At 41.2% G+C, this 25,916-nt stretch overlaps 1 protein-coding gene across 2 annotated transcripts; it reads left to right on the top strand.

Annotated features, from left to right (window-relative positions):
- Window positions 1-2,747: 2,747 nt before the first annotated feature.
- thg1l (tRNA-histidine guanylyltransferase 1-like) lies at window positions 2,748-24,737 on the top strand. 2 transcript variants are annotated; one of them, XM_060910132.1, is made up of 6 exons: window positions 2,748-3,014; window positions 18,221-18,397; window positions 23,050-23,219; window positions 23,973-24,061; window positions 24,262-24,369; window positions 24,471-24,737. In XM_060910132.1, exons 1-6 carry the CDS (start codon window positions 2,827-2,829, stop codon window positions 24,627-24,629), a joined length of 891 nt encoding a protein of 296 aa, XP_060766115.1. In that variant the 5' UTR covers window positions 2,748-2,826; the 3' UTR covers window positions 24,630-24,737. The 2 variants fall into 2 exon arrangements, with proteins under 2 accessions (XP_060766115.1, XP_060766122.1); XM_060910139.1 differs by lacking the exon at window positions 2,748-3,014 and having other exon boundaries at window positions 18,331-18,397; window positions 23,145-23,219.
- Window positions 24,738-25,916: the final 1,179 nt, after the last annotated feature.

The raw sequence follows: 25,916 nt of genomic DNA, 5'->3' as shown, positions 1-25,916 counted from the left end.
AAGTCCCGCAATACCACTTTTTGCTGTTCCGCCATGGACTTTTGAAGAACTTGATGTTGACTTGGGTATACTGGAAAATAAGAACCAAGATGATTTTGACAAATACTGGGTGCAGAGTTATCTAATGGAGAGGTATGAAGATTGTCTGAAAATATTCACAGATGCATCGAAACAAACAGATAGTAGAGTTGGGGTGGGATATGTCATTCCTACATTGAAACATGTAGAAGGGAAAAGAATCACTGATGACCTGGCAGTATACTCAGGGGAATTGATAGCTGTGTGGCTGGCTTTACAGTGGGTTGAGGAGAAAAGACCAAGGAAGGTAGTGGTGGCGTCAGACTCCAGTTCAGCGCTGATCACCATCAAAACTGGACAATCAGAAACCAGGCAAGATATTGTCCTGGAAATTGTACTTCTTGCAAGTAATCTAATGAAGTCAGGGGTTGGCATTACCTTTGTGTGGGTGCCAGCTCATATAGGAGTCTTGGGGAATGAAATGGCTGACAAGTGTGCAAAAAAAGCGACTGAACATCCAAGCATAGATATGGCAGTAAACGTCAGTAAAACAGAAGTGAAAAGTATGGTGAAACGCAAAGTAAAAGGAGAGTGGCAAATGTTGTGGGAGGATGGGCTGACTGGCAGACAGTTTTATAACATTCACAAAAAAGTAGGAGTACTTAGGCCTATGAGCAGGAGCAGGAGAGAGGAGAATGTACAACCCCGATTCCAAAAAAGTTGGGACAGAGTACAAATTGTAAATAAAAATGGAATGCAATAATTTACAAATCTCAAAAACTGATATTGTATTCACAACAGAACATAGACATCATATCAAATGTCGAAAGTGAGACATTTTGAAATTTCATGCCAAATATTGGCTCATTTGAAATTTCATGACAGCAACACATCTCAAAAAAGTTGGGACAGGGGCAATAAGAGGCTGGAAAAGTTAAAGGTACAAAAAAGGAACAGCTGGAGGACCAAACTGCAACTCATTAGGTCAATTGGCAATAGGTCATTAACATGACTGGGTATAAAAAGAGCATCTTGGAGTGGCAGCGGCTCTCAGAAGTAAAGATGGGAAGAGGATCACCAATCCCCCTAATTCTGCGCTGACAAATAGTGGAGCAATATCAGAAAGGAGTTCAACAGTGTAAAATTGCAAAGAGTTTGAACATATCATCATCTACAGTGCATAATATCATCAAAAGATTCAGAGAATCTGGAAGAATCTCTGTGCGTAAGGGTCAAGGCCGGAAAACCATACTGGGTGCCCGTGATCTTCGGGCCCTTAGACGGCACTGCATCACATACAGGCATGCTTCTGTATTGGAAATCACAAAATGGGCTCGGGAATATTTCCAGAGAACATTATCTGTGAACACAATTCATCGTGCCATCCGCCGTTGCCAGCTAAAACACTATAGTTCAAAGAAGAAACTGTATCTCAACATGATCCAGAAGCGCAGACGTCTTCTCTGGGCCAAGGCTCATTTAAAATGGACTGTGGCAAAGTGGAAAACTGTTCTGTGGTCAGACAATCAAAATTTGAAGTTCTTTATAGAAATCAGGGACGCCGTGTCATCTGGACTAAAGAGGAGAAGGACGACCCAAGTTGTTATCAGCGCTCAGTTCAGAAGCCTGCATCTCTGATGGTATGGGGTTGCATTAGTGCATGTGGCATGGGCAGCTTACACATCTGGAAAGACACCATCAATGCTGAAAGGTATATCCAGGTTCTAGAGCAACATATGCTCCCATCCTAGACGACGTCTCTTTCAGGGAAGACCTTGCATTTTCCAACATGACAATGCCAAACCACATACTGCATCAATTACAGCATCATGGCTGCGTAGAAGAAGGGTCCGGGTACTGAACTGGCCAGCCTGCAGTCCAGATCTTTCACCCATAGAAAACATTTGGTGCGTCATAAAACGGAAGATACGACAAAAAAGACCTAAGACAGTTGAGCAACTAGAATCCTACATTAGACAAGAATGGGTTAACATTCCTATCCCTAAACTTGAGCAACTTGTCTCCTCAGTCCCCAGACGTTTACAGACTGTTGTAAAGAGAAAAGGGGATGTCTCACAGTGGGAAACATGGCCTTGTCCCAACTTTTTTGAGATGTGTTGTTGTCATGAAATTTAAAATCACCTAATTTTTCTCTATAAATGATACATTTTCTCAGTTTAAACATTTGATATGTCATCTATGTTCCATTCTGAATAAAATATGGAATTTTGAAACTTCCACATCATTGCATTCCATTTTTATTTACAATTTGTACTTTGTCCCAACTTTTTTGGAATCGGGGTTGTATTTTCAAGGATGAGATTTGGACATACCAGTTTGAATAGTAATCTACATCGAATACAGAAACATGCTGATGGTAACTGTGTTTACTGTGGTTATCCAGAAACTGTAGATCATGTTTTTATACAATGCCCAAGGTACCAGGAAAACAGGCAAAGTCTAATAGAACAGTTAGAGAGAGAAAAGATTCAATTTAATTTGCAAGATATTTTACAAAGGAGTACTGGAGAGGTTTGTTTAAATTTTGTTTTTAGATTCCTGAAGAACACAGGACTGTTTCATGGAATTTAGAAGAACAATTAAATTTTTTTTTCCTCATAATATTTTGTATTTCCTTGTTAGGGTAGACTTCAGATTCATACCCCAGTCCAGCTGGTGGCGGTAATGCACCATTAACCTTAGTTTGCCAACCGCCATAAAACCTAAAGAAGAAGAAGGTAGCTAAGTGAGCGACGATACAGAAGGTTGCAGCGAGATTCTTCAGTTTTTGGTCTCGTTTAAAATCCCATGCTGAGTCAAGTCTCTGCGTTGCTTGGAGATTTCGTGAAGAGGAGCCGCGAACCTCTGGCGCTGTTTTGCACAAGCTGTGTCATGGCGAAGAGTAAGTTTGAGTATGTGCGCAGCTTTGAGACTGATGACACGTGTTTACGGAACTGCTACATCGTCGTTCGGCTGGATGGCCGGAATTTCCACAAGTAAGTGAGGTTACCTTTAAATTGTGCTGTTTCCTCATAACTGGCAAAGTGTCAGTGGCAGACTTACCAACTTTCCACAATTCTCGTGGGGGAGAAAAGCGCATGGAAGACATTTTCAACCGGACGAGGCTATGATGCGCGGTTGAAATGATAAAAACAGTGGATCCCATTTAATTGCAAACCATTTGAAATGTATACAATTAAAGAGTTTTTGAATTGTTGATATTGTATTATCAGTTACTGTAGGTTATGGGATTCATGCATCAGAGAGCTCAGAGTGAAACATCTGAACTAATACTCGTCTTGAATTTTAATATAATAACAATGAAAGGGAAGTCTTAAATCAGATTTTGAGCTGAAAAATCTCATGCCTGAATATTGTATCCATACAGAGACCCACAGAAAATAACACAAGTGATGCTTTAGAAGAATGTTTCTCATCTCATTATCTCTAGCCGCTTTATCCTGTTCTACAGGGTCGCAGGCAAGCTGGAGCCTATCCCAGCTGACTACGGGCGAAAGGCGGGGTACACCCTGGACAAGTCGCCAGGTCATCACAGGGCTGACACATAGACACAGACAACCATTCACACTCACATTCACACCTACGGTCAATTTAGAGTCACCAGTTAGCCTATAACCTGCATGTCTTTGGACTGTGGGAGAAACCGGAGCACCCGGAGGAAACCCACGCGGACACGGGGAGAACATGCAAACTCCGCACAGAAAGGCCCTCGCCGGCCACGGGGCTCGAACCCGGACCTTCTTGCTGTGAGGCGACAGCGCTAACCACTACACCACCGTGCTGCCCAAAGAAATTCACTCGAATGCAAAATTTTAGTACCACCAAAATACATTCACTAGTAATCTTTCACTTAAAACCTCAAAACTCGGTCAAAATCAATCACTTTCCAGATATCTCATCTCATTATCTCTAGCCGCTTTATCCTTCTACAGGGTCGCAGGCAAGCTGGAGCCTATCCCAGCTGACTACGGGCGAAAGGCGGGGTACACCCTGGACAAGTCGCCAGGTCATCACAGGGCTGACACATAGACACAGACAACCATTCACACTCACATTCACACCTACGGTCAATTTAGAGTCACCAGTTAGCCTATAACCTGCATGTCTTTGGACTGTGGGAGAAACCGGAGCACCCGGAGGAAACCCACGCGGACACGGGGAGAACATGCAAACTCCGCACAGAAAGGCCCTCGCCGGCCACGGGGCTCGAACCCGGACCTTCTTGCTGTGAGGCGACAGCGCTAACCACTACACCACCGTGCTGCCCAAAGAAATTCACTCGAATGCAAAATTTTAGTACCACCAAAATACACTCACTAGTAATCTTTCACTTAAAACCTCAAAACTCGGTCAAAATCAATCACTTTCCAGATATTTCATTTGTAAACTTTCACTTCAAACTTTCAAACATATAAATTCAAAATCGCACTAAGACACGACCACGCTATTCAAATCCACTCACCAAACAAATTCTGTCATGCAAAATTTTACTAAACTCTTTAGAAGTTGTACTGAAATGGTATGGAAGACTAGTTTAATTTCACACTCGAATGTCCATTATATTCTGATTTAAGGTATCTTTACCTTAAAATGTGTAACTGGCTGGTTGAACATTTGCTTATCCATGGAAATTCATTCTCCCATGCAACCTGGGATTTGCGTTCATATTTTTGCCGTTTGGTATTGGGTTTAGTGGCCATGATGAATGACTGCTTGTAAAAAATGTCGGACAGCCTGGGTGAATCCTACATTACGCAAGTGACTGTCGTTCTCAGGGCTCTACATTAACTTTTGAAACCACTTGTCCTGTCGGGCAAGTTGAAAGGAAATGTACTTGTCCGAATGTGAAGTTGACTTGTCCGAAGAAATATTTGAGAAAAAAACCCCACAAATAAACTACTGTATTTTTCGGACTATAAGTCGCACTTTTTTTCATGGTTCGGCTGGCCGTGCGACTTGTACTCCGGTGCGACGTATATATGTTTTTTTTTTTTTTTTTCACACCGCGGAATAACTGGAGCTGATGCTGAGTCTGAGACAGCCACGCAGAAGAGGAGGAAACGGTGCTTCATCTGCCGCTGGAGTTGGCAGAGTTGTTCAGAAGCGACACCGAGGATGAGGAATTCAATGGATTTGCTGATTTGGAGTGAAATCGTCAGCTTGATAAACTTGATTGACCTGTGTTTTATTATTAATGATAGGCCTATAGTTATTTAAATAAGTTATGTAATGATTTTAGGCAGTGCTTAATTTGTGAAGTGGGAGGTCCCAGAACGCAGGAGGTGGGTGGGTCCGGCGACTCAAAAAAAAAAAAAAGGCAGGGGGTGGTTTACTATAACTTTACGCACACGCGCTTATTGTGTGTGTAAAAAAAAAATATATATATATATCTCAGACATTATGATCTTAGAAAATGCTTTAGTGACGAACAGTTACAGACAGTAATATGTCGTGATATTGTTATAAAATATTATTTTTTTATTAGGCTATATATTAAATTATATATTAAATTTATCTTCTAAAATAACACTGTACTCCTATCACAACCGGTTTATTTCACCATTGGAGATCAGATCACACAAGACATGCGTTAAATGACTCATTTTAAGGATTTAAGTAGGGGATTTAAAAGCAGTGCCAGCAGGACTTCGTGGCTCAGGTGGGTAAGGCGCCATACCATAAATCCGGGGACCCGGGTTCGATTCCAACCTGTGTTCTTTTTCCAAGCCCTCCCTGTTTTTCTCCTGCTCATTAAAAGCAGTGCCAGCAAACATAAGTGCAATCAATTCAAGTAATAGTTAAGAAATAAAGGGTTTACAAAACAAGTTGGAGAATTCATTTTAAAAATTTTAGTAAGCTTTCTTGTTTTTTTGCCATTTTTTTCCACAGCGCAAGCAAACGGCTACAAAAAACCCGGTGTTCTATTGAGTGGAAGTATACACCCCATGTCCCTCCCTCTTCCCCTTTCGCATAGATTTTGTGGATGTCATAGTAGAGAAATCAACAACAGATATCAAAACCGAACACTAAACAAATTTTTATTTACTTATTTAATTTATTGTTTGATTTTTTTCCCTTTGTGATGGTCACGGAGGTGATCTGATCCATTTAAATAGCTGCCGGAACACCGAATGAAATGAAAATAGCTGCCGGATCTGACAACGGAGGTTACTGATCTTGTTCCGTCATGTTCCGGCTCAAATTAAGCCCTGATTTTCGGCCTATAGGCTATTGAATAACTTGATGTTACGGTCCATATTCAGCCAGTTTTTCTCTGGGCTATTATAAATGATTTTGTTTTGCATTTTTAAAAATAACTCTCCTTCCAAGATGAACTTTATTCTTCATCTCTGATGTTATGGTGTTAATGGTCTGAATAACGTTTAATGTTTTTATCTGATATGACGTTAACTGGCAGGCGCACTTTCTGCCTGTTTTTTTTCTCTGAGCGGTGGTGGTTGTTGTTGTTGTTTTTCACTAGACGGTTGTTTTTACTACCGTACCTGTCTTTGGAGATGATATACCTATAGCCTACTTGACCTCTGATTTGATGAAATAAAATTCGACAAAAATGAAGCATGACACTCCTCGATGATGACTACAGCTTTAATAACAAAGATGAAAGAGCCATGGGGCGATAATAAGCCCTACCGGTAAAAATATTCTAAAAGCAAACTGATTAATGCATCATTAATAGGCTACTAATATTAGTTATAATAATAATATAGGCTATTAGTAATAACGATAGTGATAGTATTAAAGATAGTAGTAGATATTTAAAATAATCAGACTAGGCTACTTACAGGGCAAAGGGTGCGTTATCACTGCTCCGCTGTTCGTTTATTAAATAAACAATGCAGTCGCGCAGTAACCACGCGCCGCTTATCAGAGAGAATCACAGATTCTATGGATAGAATAACCCTTCAAAAAAGTGCGACTTGTAGTCCGGTGCGACGTATATATGTTTTTTTTTTTATCATCTTCATAATGCATTTTTTGGCTGATGCGACTTAAACTCCAGAGCGACATATAGTCCGGAAAATACGGTATTTGTAACCCAACAATCTTTATTGCATTTGTTTCCGAATTCACAACATATGCATAATATCTATGAATCAGAAGTAATCAGTACTTGATATACTGAGGCAAAAGTTCAAAAATATAGTAAAACAGACTGATTGATACCATAATTCACCAATTATTATTATTATTATTATTATTATTATACTGAAGTTCAGAAGCAATATATTCCAATAGGGTAGAAATTATGAACATAAAATTTTAAGAACAAAATAACTATACTATGAGATCCAGAAACACTAACCATTATATACACACAGATCAGTACTCTGCAGTTATCACAAATATCACAAAAAGTAACATTATCATAAAATTTATGACTTGATGAGATATCACTAGTTTGGACAAGAGAAACGATTAACAACAATGCTACAAATAAAAACAACTGGTAACATTGACTAATACTGTAGATCACTGATTATTATACACTGAAATCTAGTAATCAAATGATAAGATAATATAGCTTGTTATGAAAACCTCCACACCTCTATTGACTCAGACGAATGGATACAAATAAAGTTTCTATTCATCTTCATCTATCAACCCTTGAGTTCTGCGTGTTCTGACCCCATTGGCCAAGCGGTATTGGCCGGTTTCGCAAGTAGAATATTGCGCATGCGCATATCGCTCTTTCCGAATAGAAACATCCAGCGATTCATCAAAACATGTCGAGTGAGATGCTTCGGAAATCATGTGAATGAACTGATAAATTTGATATGTAACCCGAATATCGGCGTATTTTGGCACTTGTCCGATCGGACAAGTAACTGAGACGATGAACTTGTCTGACATAAAGTATCACTTGTCCCGGACAAGCAGACAACCATTAATGTCGAGCCCTGGTTCTGTTCGTTGATTGGTTAAAAATCAGTTGACGTCAGCAGTGTCTCATATACGATTCTGATTGGACATAATCGGGAGTATTTTTAACTTGGCGGTAAGGATTTCCCCAAACCGGGAGATTATCCAGTTTTTAACAAATACGATCGGGAAGCAGGAGACGGAGGCTAAAATCGGGAGCCTCCCACCGAAATCGGGAGGGTTGGCAAGTATGCAGTGGTTTATTAAGAAGTGAACACATCACTGCTCGCTAAGGATGTATGGAGTCAGTTCACTGAGTCGACTCTTTGAGTTAACCATTGAGAGTCGACTCTCGCGTGTGAGCCATTTATAAAGGAAAGGTCACTCACTCACTGGGACCACATCCATTCATCCATCCATTATCTGTAGCCGCTTATCCTGTTCTACAGGGTCGCAGGCAGGCTGGATCCTAGCCCAGCTGACTATAGGTGAGAGGCGGGGTACACCCTGGACAAGTCACCAGATCATCGCAGGGCTGACACATAGAGACAAACAACCATGGGGGAAACCGGAGCACCGGGAGGAAACCCACGGGGAGAACATGCAAACTCCACACAGAAAGACCCTCGTCGATCGCTGGGCTTGAACCCAGAACCTTCTTGCTGTGAGGCGACAGTGCTAACCACTACATCACCGTGCTGCCCACTGACACCACATATTTCTTTATCACTACAGGAGTCAGACAAGGCTGCTTGTTGTCAGCCATATTGTTCATTGTCACTATCGATCACATAATGCAGAAAGCAATGGAAAAACCTGTTTTTGGCATACCATGGACAGAAAGAAAGCGTCTTCTCGACCTTGATTCCGCAGATGATATTGCTTTGCGAGCTGAAACACGCCCCACATTACAGGAGATGACATCTGTTCTAGAGAGAAATGCTTCGAAAGTAGGGTTGAGGATCAGTTGTCAGAAGACCAAGGCCATGCAGGTGGGAGACCCACACCCCAATACTCAAATACTGGTGTGTGGCGATTTATGCAGAAAACGTCATGAAGTTCACATATCTAGGGAGCTTACTGACTGCAGAAGGAAATGTGGAGGCCGAAATAAATTCAATAATAGGAAAGGCGATGGTAGTCTTTCAGAGAATGCAGGGAGTGTGGAAATACAATAAGATTTCCAAGACACTTAAAGTCAGACTCTTGCAGACGATGGTCTTACCAGTTGCTGGGTTTCACGTGACGTCACATCACACCCGCCTCATCAGTTATTCAAAACTTTAGCTGGTGGTCTACCAAAGCTTAGTTGAGAAAGTGTTTGTACGGAGAAGGTGCATTGGTCGCATGAAAAATGCCTTACGCTTGCTTTGTTTTAGGTTGTTCAAATCGATCAAACTGTGAAACTGGTAAACGTTTCTTCAGGGTTCCCCGTGAACTAATAAAAAAAAAAAAAAAAGGTGAACAAACATAGGATTTCACAAAAAGACGTTGAGAAAGGTGGATTTTGAACCTCTCACTGAAAATAAAGGGAGCCGAGTCGAAGTATGCTCGAGTTTGCAGTGATCACTTGGTGAAAGGTTTGTATCTCCCTCTCAGCTATGCCCTTAGTGTTTACCAAGTACTTTTCTTGCTATGTGTCGTTATTTTACGGTAGAGTCATTCTATGTCAAATCTCCGAATGCTCCCACTCGACCATCTCAGATTTGGCTGAAAAAATTCCAGGAGGTTCTCACACTTCCCAATAGGAAAAGTACAAAATTTTAGCTCCCAACTCCTTATAGTTTTGTCATAAAAAATATTTTTGCAACTAACCTCGGACCCGTTTTGAGCAGGGTTTTTTGGGGAGCCACTTTGAGATTGCTGTATCTAGAAAAGTATTTAAGCCGGGTCCTTCACATTTTCAAGGGTCAAAATCTGGCACCAGTACTTGTAGAATATGGACTTTTACATGTGTGCTTTTGGTTTATCATAGAATTCTGGGGGCTTGAATTTGCTTGGAAATTCTACACTACGCTCTGCGGCAGCATATTTGAAGGACTGTGGAAAGTGCTATTTCAAAGACAGAGGCTTGATATTGCACATACACCTTCCCATATACAATGTTTCCCACAGACCAGGTAGCAATTTGTGGTGCTCCACTGTGCCAATGAGGGAATCGTGCGCGGTGGTGTCGTGGCGGTCGGTGGAGTCGGTCATTGGGGTGTATGCAAAGTGTTTACAGCGGGCGGTGTTCTCAAACACAGTATTTTTCTTCAGAGTCACCTGCTGGGACTATTTTAAAGCTACAAGAAGCTTTTGAGATTATTCCGTTCAATCTAAATTCTTTTACGTTCTTTAAGAGAAGACATCTAAAACAATTTTTACCAGAACCCTGCCTGGTTTCATTCCTCAACCCAACTTTACATTACAGGGCAGGCCATTAGTTTGCTGGGCTTGATGTTGGTGGAAAACCTGTCTTTTAAATTTATGAAAATTGCTCACCAAAATTGACGTTAAAGTTTAGTTTTTACTAGAGATGCACAGATTGCAATTTTTTGGGCCGATTCCGATTTCCCATGGAGTGTGACCTGCCGATACCGATTTTGGCCGATTCCGATTTCATTTTTTCAAACCACTTCACAGCACACACAAAGACTATTTTCTTTTTATCTTTTCTTTAATAGAACATTCTGCCAGATTTTCAGTAATAAATTTTCAGCACCTCAAAGTTTGGTACATCCTGAGAAAGAAAGAAAGCACTGGTGAACTCATCAATGCAAAAAGTCCTGGACGCCCACAGAAGACAACAGTGGTGGATGATCGCAGAATAATTTCCATGGTGAAGAGAAACCCCTTCACAACAGCCAACCAAGTGAACAACACTCTCTAGGAGGTAGGCGTATCAATATCCAAATCTACCATAAAGAGAAGACTGCTTGAAAGTAAATACAGAGGGTTCACTGTACGGTGCAAGCCACTCATAAGCCTCAAGAATAAAAAGGCTAGATTGGACTTTGCTAAAAAAGCATCTAAAAAAGCCAGCACAGTTCTGGAAGAACATTCTTTGGACAGATGAAACCAAAGATCAACCTCTACCAGAATGATGGAAAGAAAAAAGTATGGTGAAGGTGTGGTACAGCTCATGAGCCAAAGCATACCACATCATCTGTAAAACACGGCGGAGGCAGTGTGATGGCTTGGCCATGCATGGCTGCCAGTGGCACTGGGTCACTAGTGTTTATTGATGATGTGACACAGGACAGAAGCAGCCGGATGAATTCTGAGGTATTCAGAGACATACTGTGTGCTCAAATCCAGCCAAACTGATTGGTCGGCATTTCATAATACAGATGAACAATGACCCAAAGCATAAAGCCAAAGCAACCCAGGAGTTTATTAAAGCAAAGAAGTGGAATATTCTTGAATGGCCAAGTCAGTCACCTGATCTCAACCCAATTGAGCATGCATTTCACTTGTTAAAGACTAAACTTCAGACAGAAAGGGCCACAAACAAACAGCAACTGAAAACCGCTGCAGTAAAGGCCTGGCAGAGCATTAAAAAGGAGGAAACACAGCGTCTGGTGATGTCCATGAGTTCAAGACTTCAGGCAGTCATTGCCAACAAAGGGTTTTCAACCAAGTATTAGAAATGAACATTTTATTTACAATTTATTTAATTTGTCCAATTACTTTTGAGCCCCTGAAATGAAGGGATTGTGTTAAAAAAATGCTTTAGTTCCTCACATTTTTATGCAATCATTTTGTTCAACCCACTGAATTAAAGCTGAAAGTCTGAACTTCAACTGCATCTGAATTGTTTTGTTTAAAATTCATTGTGGTAATGTACAGAACCAAAATTAGAAAAATGTTGTCTCTGTCCAAATATTTATGGACCTAACTGTATATGCAACCTTTAGATACTGAAATATTGGTGCTCCAACATGGGTGAAAACTGAAACTTGTTTTCATTACATTTCTGTTGTACCATAATTTTAGAAGAAAAAGCAACCTGTATGCTTCAGTTAGTATTTATCCATGATAAAAAGTCTTTGACAGTCTAGTAGAATTGATTGATTTATTGTTTGACACTTATTAAATTTATTATAAAGCTGGTAACTTTGGGACAACTCTTGTAAATTATGTGAACTTTTTTTTTTTCTCATGGAACTTTCAGATGCTTTGATGTCACATTCCTTAAGTGTATATACATGTCCAGTTGTAGTGCTAGGAACATCTTTAGAAATTGTGTTGCACAGGTACCCAGCACAAATCTTCTCTCCTGGGCCAGAAGAAACTTTTTGCTGGGCCATGTGGATGCATGAATTGTATCAGAACATCTTGCTGGGCTTCAGATGCCTCTCTGATGCTTCCAACCCACCAGTGATGGTCGTAAACACAGGTTATATATTGGCCAGGTATCATGTCACTGATCTGGAAGCCCTGTAAAACCTCTTTGTCTACATGTTCTACCTCATAGTTGACTAAAAATCCAGGAATTCCAGACACTCTGCTGACCTCAAGTGTTGTTGCATTGACTGGCTTGAAACAGTGATTATCTCCAGTACCTGGCACTTTGACTGCCTTTGCAAATCTGCTTTCCAGCTCGTCAGCCATGGACTTCACACTTTCTTTACTGATCCAGATAAATTTGGAGAGTTGTCCCAAAGTTACCAGCTTTATAATAAATTTTTAATAAATTCAATAAGTGTCATAAATAATAAATCATAATCAATTCTGCTGGACTGTCAAAGACTTTTTTTTTTTTATCATGGATAAATACTAACTGAAGCATACAAGTTGCTTTTTCTTCTAAATTATGGTACAACAGAAATGTTGTAATGAAAACAAGTTTCAGTTTTCACCCATGTTGGCGCTCCAATATTTCAGTATGTAAAGGTTGCATATAGGTTATCCTTCAAGTATAGTTTACCATGAACCAAATGAAGCATTTTGTTGAGTTTAAGCTGTGTGTCATAAATTCAGGGCATTTTGTTAGCATTTGAAAATGCTTTCATAGGCCATGAATGCTGTGCGTGTATGCGAACACCACATTTTCAAAAAATCATTTTGCAAAAATAAGGCAGAACACATCACAAATTTTGGCTATGTTAAAAACAGACATCTAATCTTTCTAAAACAGTCAATTTTATGTTGGTGGATGCTGTCATTTTTTTGCTATTATACCAAATTAATTTTTTCCATTTTTAAACTTTAATATCTTCCAAACCGCTCATCACAGAGGGGCAGCTTTAGAATACAAAGTACACAGTATATATGGGAAGGTGTATGTGCAATGTCAAGCCTCTGTCTTTGAAATAGCACTTTCCACAGTCCTTCAATGCTGCCACAGAGCGTAGTGTAGAATTTCCAAGCAAATTCAAGCCTCCAGAATTCTATGATAAACCAAAAGCACACATGTAAAAGTCCATATTCTACAAGTACTGGTGCCAGATTTTGACCCTTGAAAATGTGAGGGACCCGGCTTAAATACTTTTCTAGATACAGCAATCTCAAAGTGGCTCCCCAAAAAACCCTGCTCAAAACGGGTCCGAGGTTAGTTGCAAAAATATTTTTTTATGACAAAACTATAAGGAGTTGGGAGCTAAAATTTGGTACTTTTCCTATTGGGAAGTGTGTGAACCTCCTGGAATTTTTTCAGCCAAATCTGAGCTGGTCGAGTGGGAGCATTCGGAGATTTGACATGGAATGACCCGGTACTTTTTTTAGTCACGAAGCGCTAAAGTCCCCAGCTGTTTCATTGTTTACTCCTCACAAAGTCCATATGCATGAAGGTCGCGACAAAATTCTTCCCCAGCCATACAGTTACAATGCGCCGTGATCACTTCTCCGTTTTGTTTAACTAAGATCCAGGTCTTTAAAGGGGTTTCTGATGATCTTTGTGAATGATTTACCTGAGAGATAAGAGCCAACACAAGTGAGAATCAAGCCAACTGTTGCTTGTTTACACTTCAACTTGCAGCGCTTCACTGTAAAGACGCAAACGAAAAGCTTAAAAAAAAAACCACACACGGGCAAAAACAATCCAGAATTCATTCGGCAGCGACTTGACATCGAGGTCTTTTACCCAGCCACATACAAAAAAGTTGTAAGCCTCCATACGCTTCCATCTGTTTTGCGGTGTAGAAGGACGTCTGCAACACCAGATAGTTCGAGTTTTCGAGATCGTATGACGCATTCTTCTTTCCCAGACTGTAGGCATCTATTCCATTGCACGTAGCAATCTTCTGAAGATATCTAAAGCGAGCAGTGGCTTCTAGATTATGAGCATACTCTGATAAGTTATCACTAGTTTTTTGTACTATGGCAGCCGTTTAGACCACCAGCTATTTCACTTCCGGTAAAACCGCTGAGAAGTCATGTGACTGAAACCCAACAATAGTCTTGTATACCCGTGAGACTTGGAAGATCACAGTGAAGATAAAGAAGGAGGCTGAATGCATTCCAACAAAGGTGCCTTAGAAAGATCCTCAGGATCACCTTCTGGGACCGCATTACAAATGAAGAGGTATACCGTAGTACTGGAACCCGCCCACTGGTAGAATTAATTATGGAGAGGAGGGTGAAATTCATAGGACGTGTGCTGAGAATGCCACCAGAACGACTACCCAAGACAGTGATTAGCTGGCAAGCAGAGGGGGAAAAAAAAGAGGCCGACTTAAGATGACACTGAGACAAATGTATAGAAAAGATCTGGAGACTGTGGGCACTGATGTAATGTGAGCTGAGACTGTAGCGCAAGACCAGAAGAAGTGGAGTCTACTTGTCGCCCTGTGTGCAGAACAGCGCAAGTGGAATTAAGTCTAAATCACTCACTCGCTCACCCTCCCACCATTTTACTAATTAGAAGCTACGAAGGAACACTTTTAGCCATAGTTAGGCAAAGTATAGTGATCACTTGTCAAAATATTGCAAATGTTTTATGTATCAGAATACTGAGAATTGTAACATGCTGTTTGGGAGTCGACTCCTAGATGGTGATTAACAAACCCGGTTAACGAAACTCTCAATTTGCACTTTGTAATCAGTTTGTAAATTTGATCTGGAAATGTTTGGTGTGTGTGCTGCATTTGATCTACAAAATAACGCTCAAAATACAATATTGATGATCCATAATCGTACCAAAATACATAAATACGTTGTTTATGATATTTTGAAAGACTTCCATTGTGATCCCACGAGCAATAATTAACCCTAACCTTAGATCTCATTATCCGTAGTTTCGATGTATACACAAAAACGGTGCTACAAAGTTTCCTACTCCTAAACAGAGCCTTTCTGTAGGAGCTGACGGGAACAGAGATTGCATGGAATCGGCGCTTGAAAAGTATGTCGTGGTAATAAGAACGTATCTCATAATTATGAGATACTGTGTCATGATTAACACGCACTATGGAAAAGGATGACCGAACAATAATTTTTTTTTTTTTATTTGATTTGTCACATAGATCACAGATTGATTGATAGAAAGCACAACTTTATTCATCACACACTTGTGAAATTTCCTCTCTGCATTTAACCCATCTGAAGCAGTGAACACACACATGCGCGCGCACACGTGAGCAATGAGCACACACACATACCCAGAGCAGTGGGCAGCCATGCTAACAGCGCCCACTTTGCCCTGTATCCTAATAGGGGAAGGATACAGGGCAAAGCCCCAGTTGATTTTCAACCCCTTTGGCATAGATTTTGATATTGACATTGTATAGCGTGATATTGACATTGTAGCTTGTATTTCTCGGGCTGGTACAAATATATCAGGTGCAGCAGCAATGTTGGAGTTCTTAATGTGTCCACTTACTGAGCACTTTATTAGACACCCCTATATTAAAGTGCATATCACGGGTAAATTCAGGAGCAAGATCAATGTAATTCTCCTATTTTTTATAGTAAACTTTGGTCAAATTTCGGTCACATTTTGTGCAATTTTTTGACCTTGCGCAATACCAGAAAAATTCAGTTGAAATCAAGCCATTTGAGACAAATTCATCCACCTCTGAAAAAACTTGGCATTTGGATTTCCTGGGAAATATTGATTTTTCGTGACGTCACGTGTGGGACGCCGCCTTCTGAATCCTATGTCAGCGCTGGTTTGTTTATGAGAAAACGACCTGGTGGTTTTCTGCAAATTTCTTCAACGTTATCGCATAATTATTAAAATGGTTAACAGATGTATCGTAGGAGGGTGTAGCAACACCAATCATGATGGGATTAGTACTCATCTTTTCCCAAAAGACCGGGCAATGAGAGAGAAATGGGAGCGCTTGGTCTACACAGGCTGTGCACTGAAACCGTGCAAAGCTCGCGCAGCCTGCTGGCGCTTCCGCAGGTGACGTCACGAATCTGGCTCCAGACTCCCTTGGGATTTTTCCAGACACGTTGTTTTTTTCTGCTGTAGACGGATGGCCTTGTGCAAAATTACCCTTCTGGATGAGTGTGTAAAGGGACATACTTTCATATAAAAAAAAAAAAAAACGAAATTGGTCCAGGATATGCACTTTAAGGCCACGTCACACTTATTTGGAATTAGCAGGAATCAGAACCAGCCGGAATGAAAAATTTTTCAAAATTCTTGCCACATTCGGGCGGGAATTTCAAACTGTCCAACATTCTGACAGCTTTGTAAGAATGCCCTTAGAATGCGCTTTGAACGCGCCTCGAATGATTCTTGCACATTCCGGGTGTATTAGCTTTCGAATGCAGTTCAGATGTAGTTGGAACACAGTAGGAATACCTAGAATGCTGTACGGGTGCGGTTTGATTGCTGCCCAAATACCACCCGAAGTCTGGTCAGAAGGTGCCTCGAATGCTGTACGAATTCACCTCAAATGCAGTCGGAATGCTCCCGAAATAGCCGCCAAATATGTTTCGAACATCTAAGAATTCAAAGAGAATGCAGCTCGAATACTTAGAATGTACTTTGAATATCCCGGAATATACGAAGAATTTTCATTCCGATGGCATTCCGGCTCATTCGAGGCACCTACGGGATATTCTGACAGGATTTGAAGTGGCTTGCCATTTCGATTTTTCCCTCGAATGCGATCAGAATGTTTCTAATGCTGTTGGAATGCCGTAAGAATATTTAGAATGCAGTCAGAATGCAGTTAGAATACATTTCAAATGCCGTTCGATATTTCTCCTCTTCGAATGCACCTCGAATGTTTTGAGCATGAGCAAAACATTCGGGCCGGCCACAAGAATGGGCCTGAATGTTTGGAATGCACTCAGAATGCAGTCAGAATTTTTAGAATGCACTTCGAATATATGAAGAATTTTCATTCTGACGGCATTCCGGCTCATTCCGCCTCTAGTGTGACTACTCTATTATTGTTCTATCATCCTTTTCCATGCATAGTATGTGTTAATCATCTCTTGCCCAGGGGTTCCCAAACTAGGGGTTGTGACCCCATGTGGTATAAATAATGTTGCATGCTCAAGTGTTGGTCTTAGAGAAAATTCATAAGGACTATTTCAGGTCATTTACCCAAAAAGTTTGGAAGACCCACCTCTAGCTCTTCATCTTGGTTGCTTTCTCAGTTGCATTTTTGGTTAGTTAAAAAAAAAAAAGGTATACCTTTTAAAGTTCATATGGCAGGTGAGCCTAATAAAATCGCCAGTGAGTGTAAATCTAGAACTGCAAAAGGTGTAGTTGTGTACTACATAAATAAATAGTACTTCATATTGTGTATGCATGTTTGATGGTAGGCGGCACGGTGGTGTAGTGGTTAGCGCTGTCGCCTCACAGCAAGAAGGTCCGGGTTCGAGCCCCGTGGCCGGCGAGGGCCTTTCTGTGTGGAGTTTGCATGTTCTCCCCGTGTCCGCGTGGGTTTCCTCCGGGTGCTCCGGTTTCCCCCACAGTCCAAAGACATGCAGGTTAGGTTAACTGGTGACTCTAAATTGACCGTAGGTGTGAATGTGAGTGTGAATGGTTGTCTGTGTCTATGTGTCAGCCCTGTGATGACCTGGCGACTTGTCCAGGGTGTACCCCGCCTTTCGCCCGTAGTCAGCTGGGATAGGCTCCAGCTTGCCTGCGACCCTGTAGAAGGATAAAGCGGCTAGAGATGATGAGATGTTTGATGGTTAATTTTGTTTTATGCAAGACACATTATCCTGAAGTGTCAGTAACATGAGCCTACATCCTACCTCTTTTTAATATAGGCTGGAATTAGTTTGTAGCATGAGTATTTTCTAAGACATAAAATGAATGTTGATAAATTCTATGCATGATTTAGCATCTCTGTGATGAGGAGGTTATTTGTTGTTCTTTATTATGAAGGACTATTTTTGTGTTCAGGTTTGCTGAGCGGCACAACTTTACGAAGCCCAATGATGACCGAGCTTTAGGCCTGATGGCCCGCAGCGCACGCTCCGTCATGGAGGATCTGGAGGACATTGCTATAGCTTATGGGCAAAGCGATGAGTTCAGCTTTGTATTTAAAAGATCAACCAACTGGTTCAAAAGAAGAGGAAGGTAAACGCAAATCCTAAAATGACACAAAACCGTTCTGGAATAAATTAGCAAAAAAAGTTCAAGTGTTGATGTCTTGAATTAAATAATATGTAATTACTGCAGTCCTGTTTGAGTGATGTACGTATTTGAGTTCGTCACTAATATCACACAGGCTTCCTGATGTGCTTTAGGTCACTGTGTGGCTTTAATCCGAAAATACCTCACGGTCATGCTGACTGTTGTAACTTTTTGGGTCAGCCATCTTGGACACCTTTAAAGTGCATATCATGGGTAAATTCAGGAGCAAGATCAATGTAATTCTCCTATTTTATATTAAACTTTGGTCAAATATCTGTCACATTTTGCATTTTGTGCAATTTTTTGACCTTGCGCAATACCAGAAAAATTCAGTTGAAATCAAGCCATTTGAGGCGAATTGGTCCGCCTCTGAAAAAACTTGGCATTTGGATTTCCCGGCAAACATTGATTTTCGTGACGTCGCGTGCGGGACGCCTCCCTCTGAATCCTACGTCAGCGCTGGTTTGTTTATGAGAAAACGACCTGGTGGTTTTCTGCAAATTTCTTCAATGTTATCGCGTAATTATTAAAATGGTTAACAGATGTATCGTAGGAGGGTGTAGCAACACCAATCATGATGGGATTAGTACTCATTGTTTCCCAAAAGACCGGACAATGAGAGAGAAATGGAAGCGCTTGGTCTACACAGGCTGTGCACTGAAACCGTGCAAAGCTCGCGCAGCCTGCTGGCGCTTCCGCAGGTGACGTCACGAATCTGGCTCCAGACGCATTTTGTTATTTTATTTTTTTCTGCTGTAGACAGATGGCCTTGTGCAAAATTACCCTTCTGGATGAGTGTGTAAAGGAACATACTCATCTCCTCTCATTATCTCTAGCCGCTTTATCCTGTTCTACAGGGTCGCAGGCAAGCTGGAGCCTATCCCAGCTGACTACGGGCGAAAGGCGGGGTACGCCCTGGACAAGTCGCCAGGTCATCACAGGGCTGACACATAGACACAGACAACCATTCACACTCACATTCACACCTACGGTCAATTTAGAGTCACCAGTTAACCTAACCTGCATGTCTTTGGACTGTGGGGGAAACCGGAGCACCCGGAGGAAACCCACGCGGACACGGGGAGAACATGCAAACTCCGCACAGAAAGGCCCTCGCCGGCCACGGCGCTCGAACCCGGACCTTCTTGCTGTGAGGCAACAGCGCTAACCACTACACCACCTTAAAGGGACATACTTTCATTAAAAAAAAACGAAATTGGTCCAGAATATGCTCTTTAATATCACTTTTTGATTTTTATTCAGTCACCTCTTGTAAAGCATTATTGTACTGTGACTTATGTAAAAGATAATTTTTAAAATGTGTTCCTGCTATTTTGCAAAATCTCCTATGAAGCAAGTACAGGTAATGTACATATGGAAGATTTTGGGTGACAGTGCAAATTGAAAAACTCTACGGTATGTTAGACTTGTAGTGACTGGATATGCAGATTGTGTTGTTGCCTGGCAAGCAAGTAGGTTCGTCAACCAGAAAAAGGGGGAAAAAAATAAACGCGCACGTTATCGATTTTCGCTATGTTCAAACGTAATGCACTTCATGGTGGGGCAACAACTTAACACTGTAATTATAGCATGAGCTACTTATTCTGAATCCTGCTGCCTGCTGTACTACACGCATCAGCCAAGGCAGTTTTTAGTCAGTATATTAATTAGCATGTGTGGAAATATCATACAGTCTTGTGCAAAAGTCTTAGGCACCCTATTTTTTCATATAAACTTTGTTCTCGATTTCTATTTTATGATGTCTACATTACTGAGTCAGTACAAAAACATTTTAGAGTCCAAACGTTTGTTTTCTAGCACAAAATTAAATGTTACAGGAAAAAAAAAGTTTGTATCTGAGCAGCATATTACATAAGAGAGCACCTGAAGAGCTCTTTTCCAAAACACAATAAACGCCAAATTAAAAAAAACGAGTTCGTCGCGCTATTCTGCTGTGTACTGAGCCTATTCACTGCTCCATTAATGTTTCATGCCAAATCGCTATATTTCCTTGTTTATATGTGCTGCAAATTGTAGTTTCTCTCCAAAACGCGATAGGCGCTACACCTGTTTTTTGGCTGAGTGCGACATTTCCTCTAGACCAGTCAGAGTTCGGTCAGCGTTCTACACTCTCCCACATGGTGGCGCCCTGAAGCGAGGAGTTTTGTTTGCTTGTGTAGCTTCTTGAGCATAAATTAATTTTTGCAAATGGTGGTTGTAAATACTTTTGATGGTTCTGAAGAACCTGTGAGACCTACACCAGGTGGTAGAAGACGTCGTTTAAACAAAGATAACCATGAACGAGAGCAAGCTAAGAAAATTCGCTATTCTGGTGGCGGGCTGATTATTGTTATTTAATTAGTGGTTTTGTCATGCTATTTAAGGCGGCACTTTGAATGGATTGCATTTAAAAAATTGAACTAACTGGCCATTTGTTATTTAGTTAGTTGTTTTCTGTGGTGGACAGTCTTAAAACGTAAAATGTTATTTAAGTCTCATCTCATCTCATTATCTGTAGCCGCTTTATCCTGTTCTACAGGGTCGCAGGCAAGCTGGAGCCTATCCCAGCTGACTATGGGCGAAAGGCGGGGTACACCCTGGACAAGTCGCCAGGTCATCACAGGGCTATGTTATTTAAGTGTTTTATATAATTTATTTGATTTTATAATAAATTATATGATGTAAGTTCCTGATATTAAGCCTCGGTCACAACCAGCCGTACGTGCTCCTACGGCCGGTCTACGTGCAAAAAACGCAAGAAACGCACGGAGGGCGCGTGTGTGACGTGCTGATTTTCCAGCTGTAGACTGGCCGCAGACCGGCCGCAGAGGTTCTTTGTCATGTCAAACAAACTCTACGGGTGCTTACGTTTTTTTTCAGGTTGCAAGACAAACTTACGGCCAACGCGCGTCTTTCTCCATGAACAAAAAAAAACGCAGCGATTTGGGAAACGCCAAAAATCGCACGGCAAAAAAATCGTACGTCCGGTTGTGACCTAGGCTTTATATATCTACAGCATGTTCTCGTTTTAAAAACAGAAAAAATGAATGGATTTATAGCGTTTTGAAAAAATATATAATAAACTTTGGATTTATAATCAATAACATTGTTAGATTTGTCGATTATTGTTGAAAATGTTCAGACTGAACCAACTATCTATTATAACAGGATAAATTCAATATTTGCAAAATTTATGGGTCTGGGTAAATAAATGTCATTTTTCTGAAAACAATCAAAATGGATTTATAGCATTTTGGAAAAGACCTCTACACTTTTCAGATTAAAAAAGAAAACATAATGAAGGCTACTGGGATTTGCTGCAAAATGAAGAAGCAAGTGTGACAGTGTCCAGAAGAACTGTGGCTGGTTCTGCAAGATGCTCAATAAAACCTACAGCTCAGTTCCTTATACAGCTGCACTCATTGTACCTGAGACTACTCATCTCATTATCTGTAGCCGCTTTATCCTGTTCTACAGGGTCGCAGGCAAGCTGGAGCCTATCCCAGCTGACTACGGGCGAAAGGCGGGGTACACCCTGGACAAGTCGCCAGGTCATCACAGGGCTGACACATAGACACAGACAACCATTCACACCTACGGTCAATTTAGAGTCACCAGTTAACCTAACCTGCATGTCTTTGGACTGTGGGGGAAACCGGAGCACCTGGAGGAAACCCACGCGGACACGGGGAGAACATGCAAACTCCGCACAGAAAGGCCCTCGCCGGCCACGGGGCTCGAACCCAGGACCTTCTTGCTGTGAGGCGACAGCGCTAACCACTACACCACCGTGCCACCCCCTGAGACTTTTTTTTTTTAAAGCAGAGGGTCGTCTCTCACCAAGTATTGACTGCTCCATTTATTATGGCTTACTGCTGTTTATAGTATTTTTTTTATTTTATTTATTATTATTTTTATGTTGGAACATGGGGGCGGCACGGTGGTGTAGTGGTTAGCGCTGTCGCCTCACAGCAAGAAGGTCCGGGTTCGAGCCCCGTGGCCGACGAGGGCCTTTCTGTGCGGAGTTTGCATGTTCTCCCCGTGTCCGCGTGGGTTTCCTCCAGGTGCTCCGGTTTCCCCCACAGTCCAAAGACATGCAGGTTAGGTTAACTGGTGACTCTAAATTGACCGTAGGTGTGAATGGTTGTCTGTGTCTATGTGTCAGCCCTGTGATGACCTGGCGACTTGTCCAGGGTGTACCCCGCCTTTCGCCCGTAGTCAGCTGGGATAGGCTCTAGCTTGCCTGCGACCCTGTAGAACAGGATAAAGCGGCTACAGATAATGAGATGAGATGAGATGTTGGAACATTTCATTTCATTATTTTTAAGCCATTTTTGGTCTACAGTGTTTCTTTACACATGCCTAAGACTTTTGCACAGAACTGTATGTACTTGCATTACCGTAGCTACTACGTTTTAGCCTGGTCAGTCAGGTTTCCAGGCAAATAAATCATGGCACTAGGCAGCACATTGGAGTTTTTAACTTGCTAACTGGATGAGCTAATAAATGTGTGATTTGTCCACCCCTGCAGTTAACAATATGAGATTTACTTATTTTTCCCCTCTCTCTCTCTCTCTCTCCCCCGTTCCCCACAGTAAACTGATGACCCATGTGGCATCACAGTTCTCCTCCAGCTATGTGTTTTATTGGAAGGATTATTTTGGAGAGCAGCCACTGCTCTATCCTCCAGGCTTTGACGGCAGAGTTGTCTTATATCCAACCAACCGTAATCTAAAAGACTACTTAAGCTGGAGACAGGCTGACTGTGAGTGAGATTTTATTTTTCTCTTAAAGAGAGAAATATTTTTTTTATGATTACAAACTTGTGTTTCTCTGACAAAAAATGGCAACAAATTTACACTCACCGGCCACTTTAATAGGAACTTGTTCTTGATTCTAAGATTCCTGTTCTTGGCTGCAGGAGTGGAACCCGATGTGCTGTTCTGCTGTTGCATGCTGAGATGCTTTTCTGCTCACCACGGTTGTAAAGAGTTGCTATATCCTTCCTGGCAGCTCAAACCAATCTGGCCATTTTCCTCTGACCTCTCTTACCAACAATACGTTTCCACCCACAGAACTGTCGCTCACTGAATGTTTTTTGTTTTTCCACACCATTCTCTGTAAGCTCTAGAGACTGTTTTGTGAGGAGATCAGCAGTTTCTGAAACACTCAAACCAGCTCATCTGGCACAACACCCATGCCACAGTGAAAGAAAGTCACACTTTGAGATCACAATCTTTCCCATTCTGATGTTTGAAGTGAACATTAACTGAGGCTCTTGATTTGTATCTGCATGATTTGATGCATTGTGCTGCTGTCAAGGGATCGGCTGATTAGAGAGCTGCATAAAACGGGTGTATGGGTGTTCCTAATAAAGTGGCCAGTGTGTGTTTCTTGTAATTCTCGGATTAACAAAGCAGACATGACGCTTGTTAAGATGAAGACTTGTTTATGTAGCTTTAATTTGTATTCAGTGATTTTCTTTTTATCAATCATAATTTTTCCGTTTAACCTGCAGGTCACATTAACAACTTGTACAACACTGCTTTTTGGACACTGGTGCAAAAGGGTGGACTCTCCACAACTCAGGCGGAGGAGAGACTAAATGTAAGTCCTGTATGCCAATTTGAATAGTTTCTTGCTCCAAATGAACACGTCTTAATGAATCGTTTAAAATTATAGTCTTTTCCTCACATGATTCATTGTATTGAATATAAAAATATGGTAGAATTGTGAATTTTGTATTTATTTAAGATGAATCACTTGCCACACATACATCCTTTAATATTTTCTAAATATTGTTTCAGGGAACTTTGTCTGCAGATAAGAATGAAATGTTGTTTGCAGAGTTTAATATGAATTACAATAATGAATCACCTCTACACAGAAAAGGCACCACGTTGATCTGGGAAAAGGTAAATAACAATAATAGAAAGCTTGTTCGTTTGTAATTTATTGCTTTGAAATAATTTAACAATAGTTGTTTGTTTTTTAAATACATAAACACTTTTTATAGGTTGATGAAACGTCGACTAAAAGGATCACATTGCCCAAAGAAGGAGAAAAAGAGGTCACTTTTACACGGAGCAGAAGAAAAGTTACAGCTCATAACTGTGATATAATTGGAGATTTGTTCTGGGAAGAACATTCAGACATTTTAGAGGAAGACTGCTGAATGTAAACAGGATGAAAAGACTGGAGCTGGACTAATGTTTTAGCATCTGTGCAAACTTAATATTAAGTTTTATTTTTTAATTTCCAGAAAATAAAATGTTTAAATGTATTTTTTTTTTTGGACTGCTATTCGCTATTAGAAGGAAAATACTATTCCTAGTAGGACATGCAGGTTAGTAATGGTTGTCTGTGTCTATGTGTCAACCCTGTGATGACCTGGCGACTTGTCCAGGGTGTACCCTGCCTCTCGCCCGTAGTCAGCTGGGATAGACTCCAGCTTGCCTGCGACCCTGTAGAACAGGATAAACAGCTACAGATAATGGATGGATGGATATTAATTTGGATACAAGGAAGAAGCTGGATGAACATACACCTCAGCCCTGACACCACAAGATGGCACCATGTAGCTTTCAGACATTTGCTCATGAATATGACCTACATTCTGAATCTGTCAGCTATCTCAATGGAGGTCTGGTGGGTTTTTAAAATCAGTTAATTAGAAAATATTTTGCCTATTATAGTCATTGAAATCATTATCTTCTAGTCTAATATAATAAAATGAAAATAGAAAGGATGCACACTTTGTTGTTCTGAAAAACCTTTTGTTCCCGAAATACTAAAAATGGGTCCTGACTTGAGGTTGGTGTGGAGTTTCACATGTTCTGCCCATAACTGCATGGGTTCTCTTTGGATTCTCTGCTTACCTCCTAACTCCAAAAAAAAAAAGTTTTTTTCTCATTTTTCAATGTGAGACAAAGCTGCTTCACCAAAAAGTGGATTTTTTTTCTAAACCTTTTTATTAATCTTGACAAGAGGTGCCAACAATTGTGGAGGGTACTGTATATACTTGCACCGTTTGTGGGTCATAAGGAACATCTTACCTGCCCTCAGTTGTAATCCATCCATTATCTGTAGCCGCTTTATCCTGTTCTACAGGGTCGCAGGCAAGCTGGAGCCTATCCCAGCTGACTACGGGCGAAAGGCGGGGTACACCCTGGACAAGTCGCCAGGTCATCACAGGGCTGACACATAGACACAGACAACCATTCACACTCACATTCACACCTACGCTCAATTTAGAGTCACCAGTTAACCTAACCTGCATGTCTTTGGACTGTGGGGGAAACCGGAGCACCCGGAGGAAACCCACACAGGGAGAACAGGCAAACTCCACACAGAAAGGCCCTCGCCGGCCACGGGGCTCGAACCCGGACCTTCTTGCTGTGAGGCGACAGTGCTAACCACTACACCACCGTGCCGCCTCCTCAGTTGTAATATTAATGTATTA

This window comes from Neoarius graeffei, chromosome 2, assembly GCF_027579695.1.
Source record: "Neoarius graeffei isolate fNeoGra1 chromosome 2, fNeoGra1.pri, whole genome shotgun sequence".
NCBI classification, from domain to species: Eukaryota; Metazoa; Chordata; class Actinopteri; order Siluriformes; family Ariidae; genus Neoarius; species Neoarius graeffei.
Note: the sequence above shows the minus strand (reverse complement) of the source record. Positions and strands in the feature narration are given on the sequence as shown.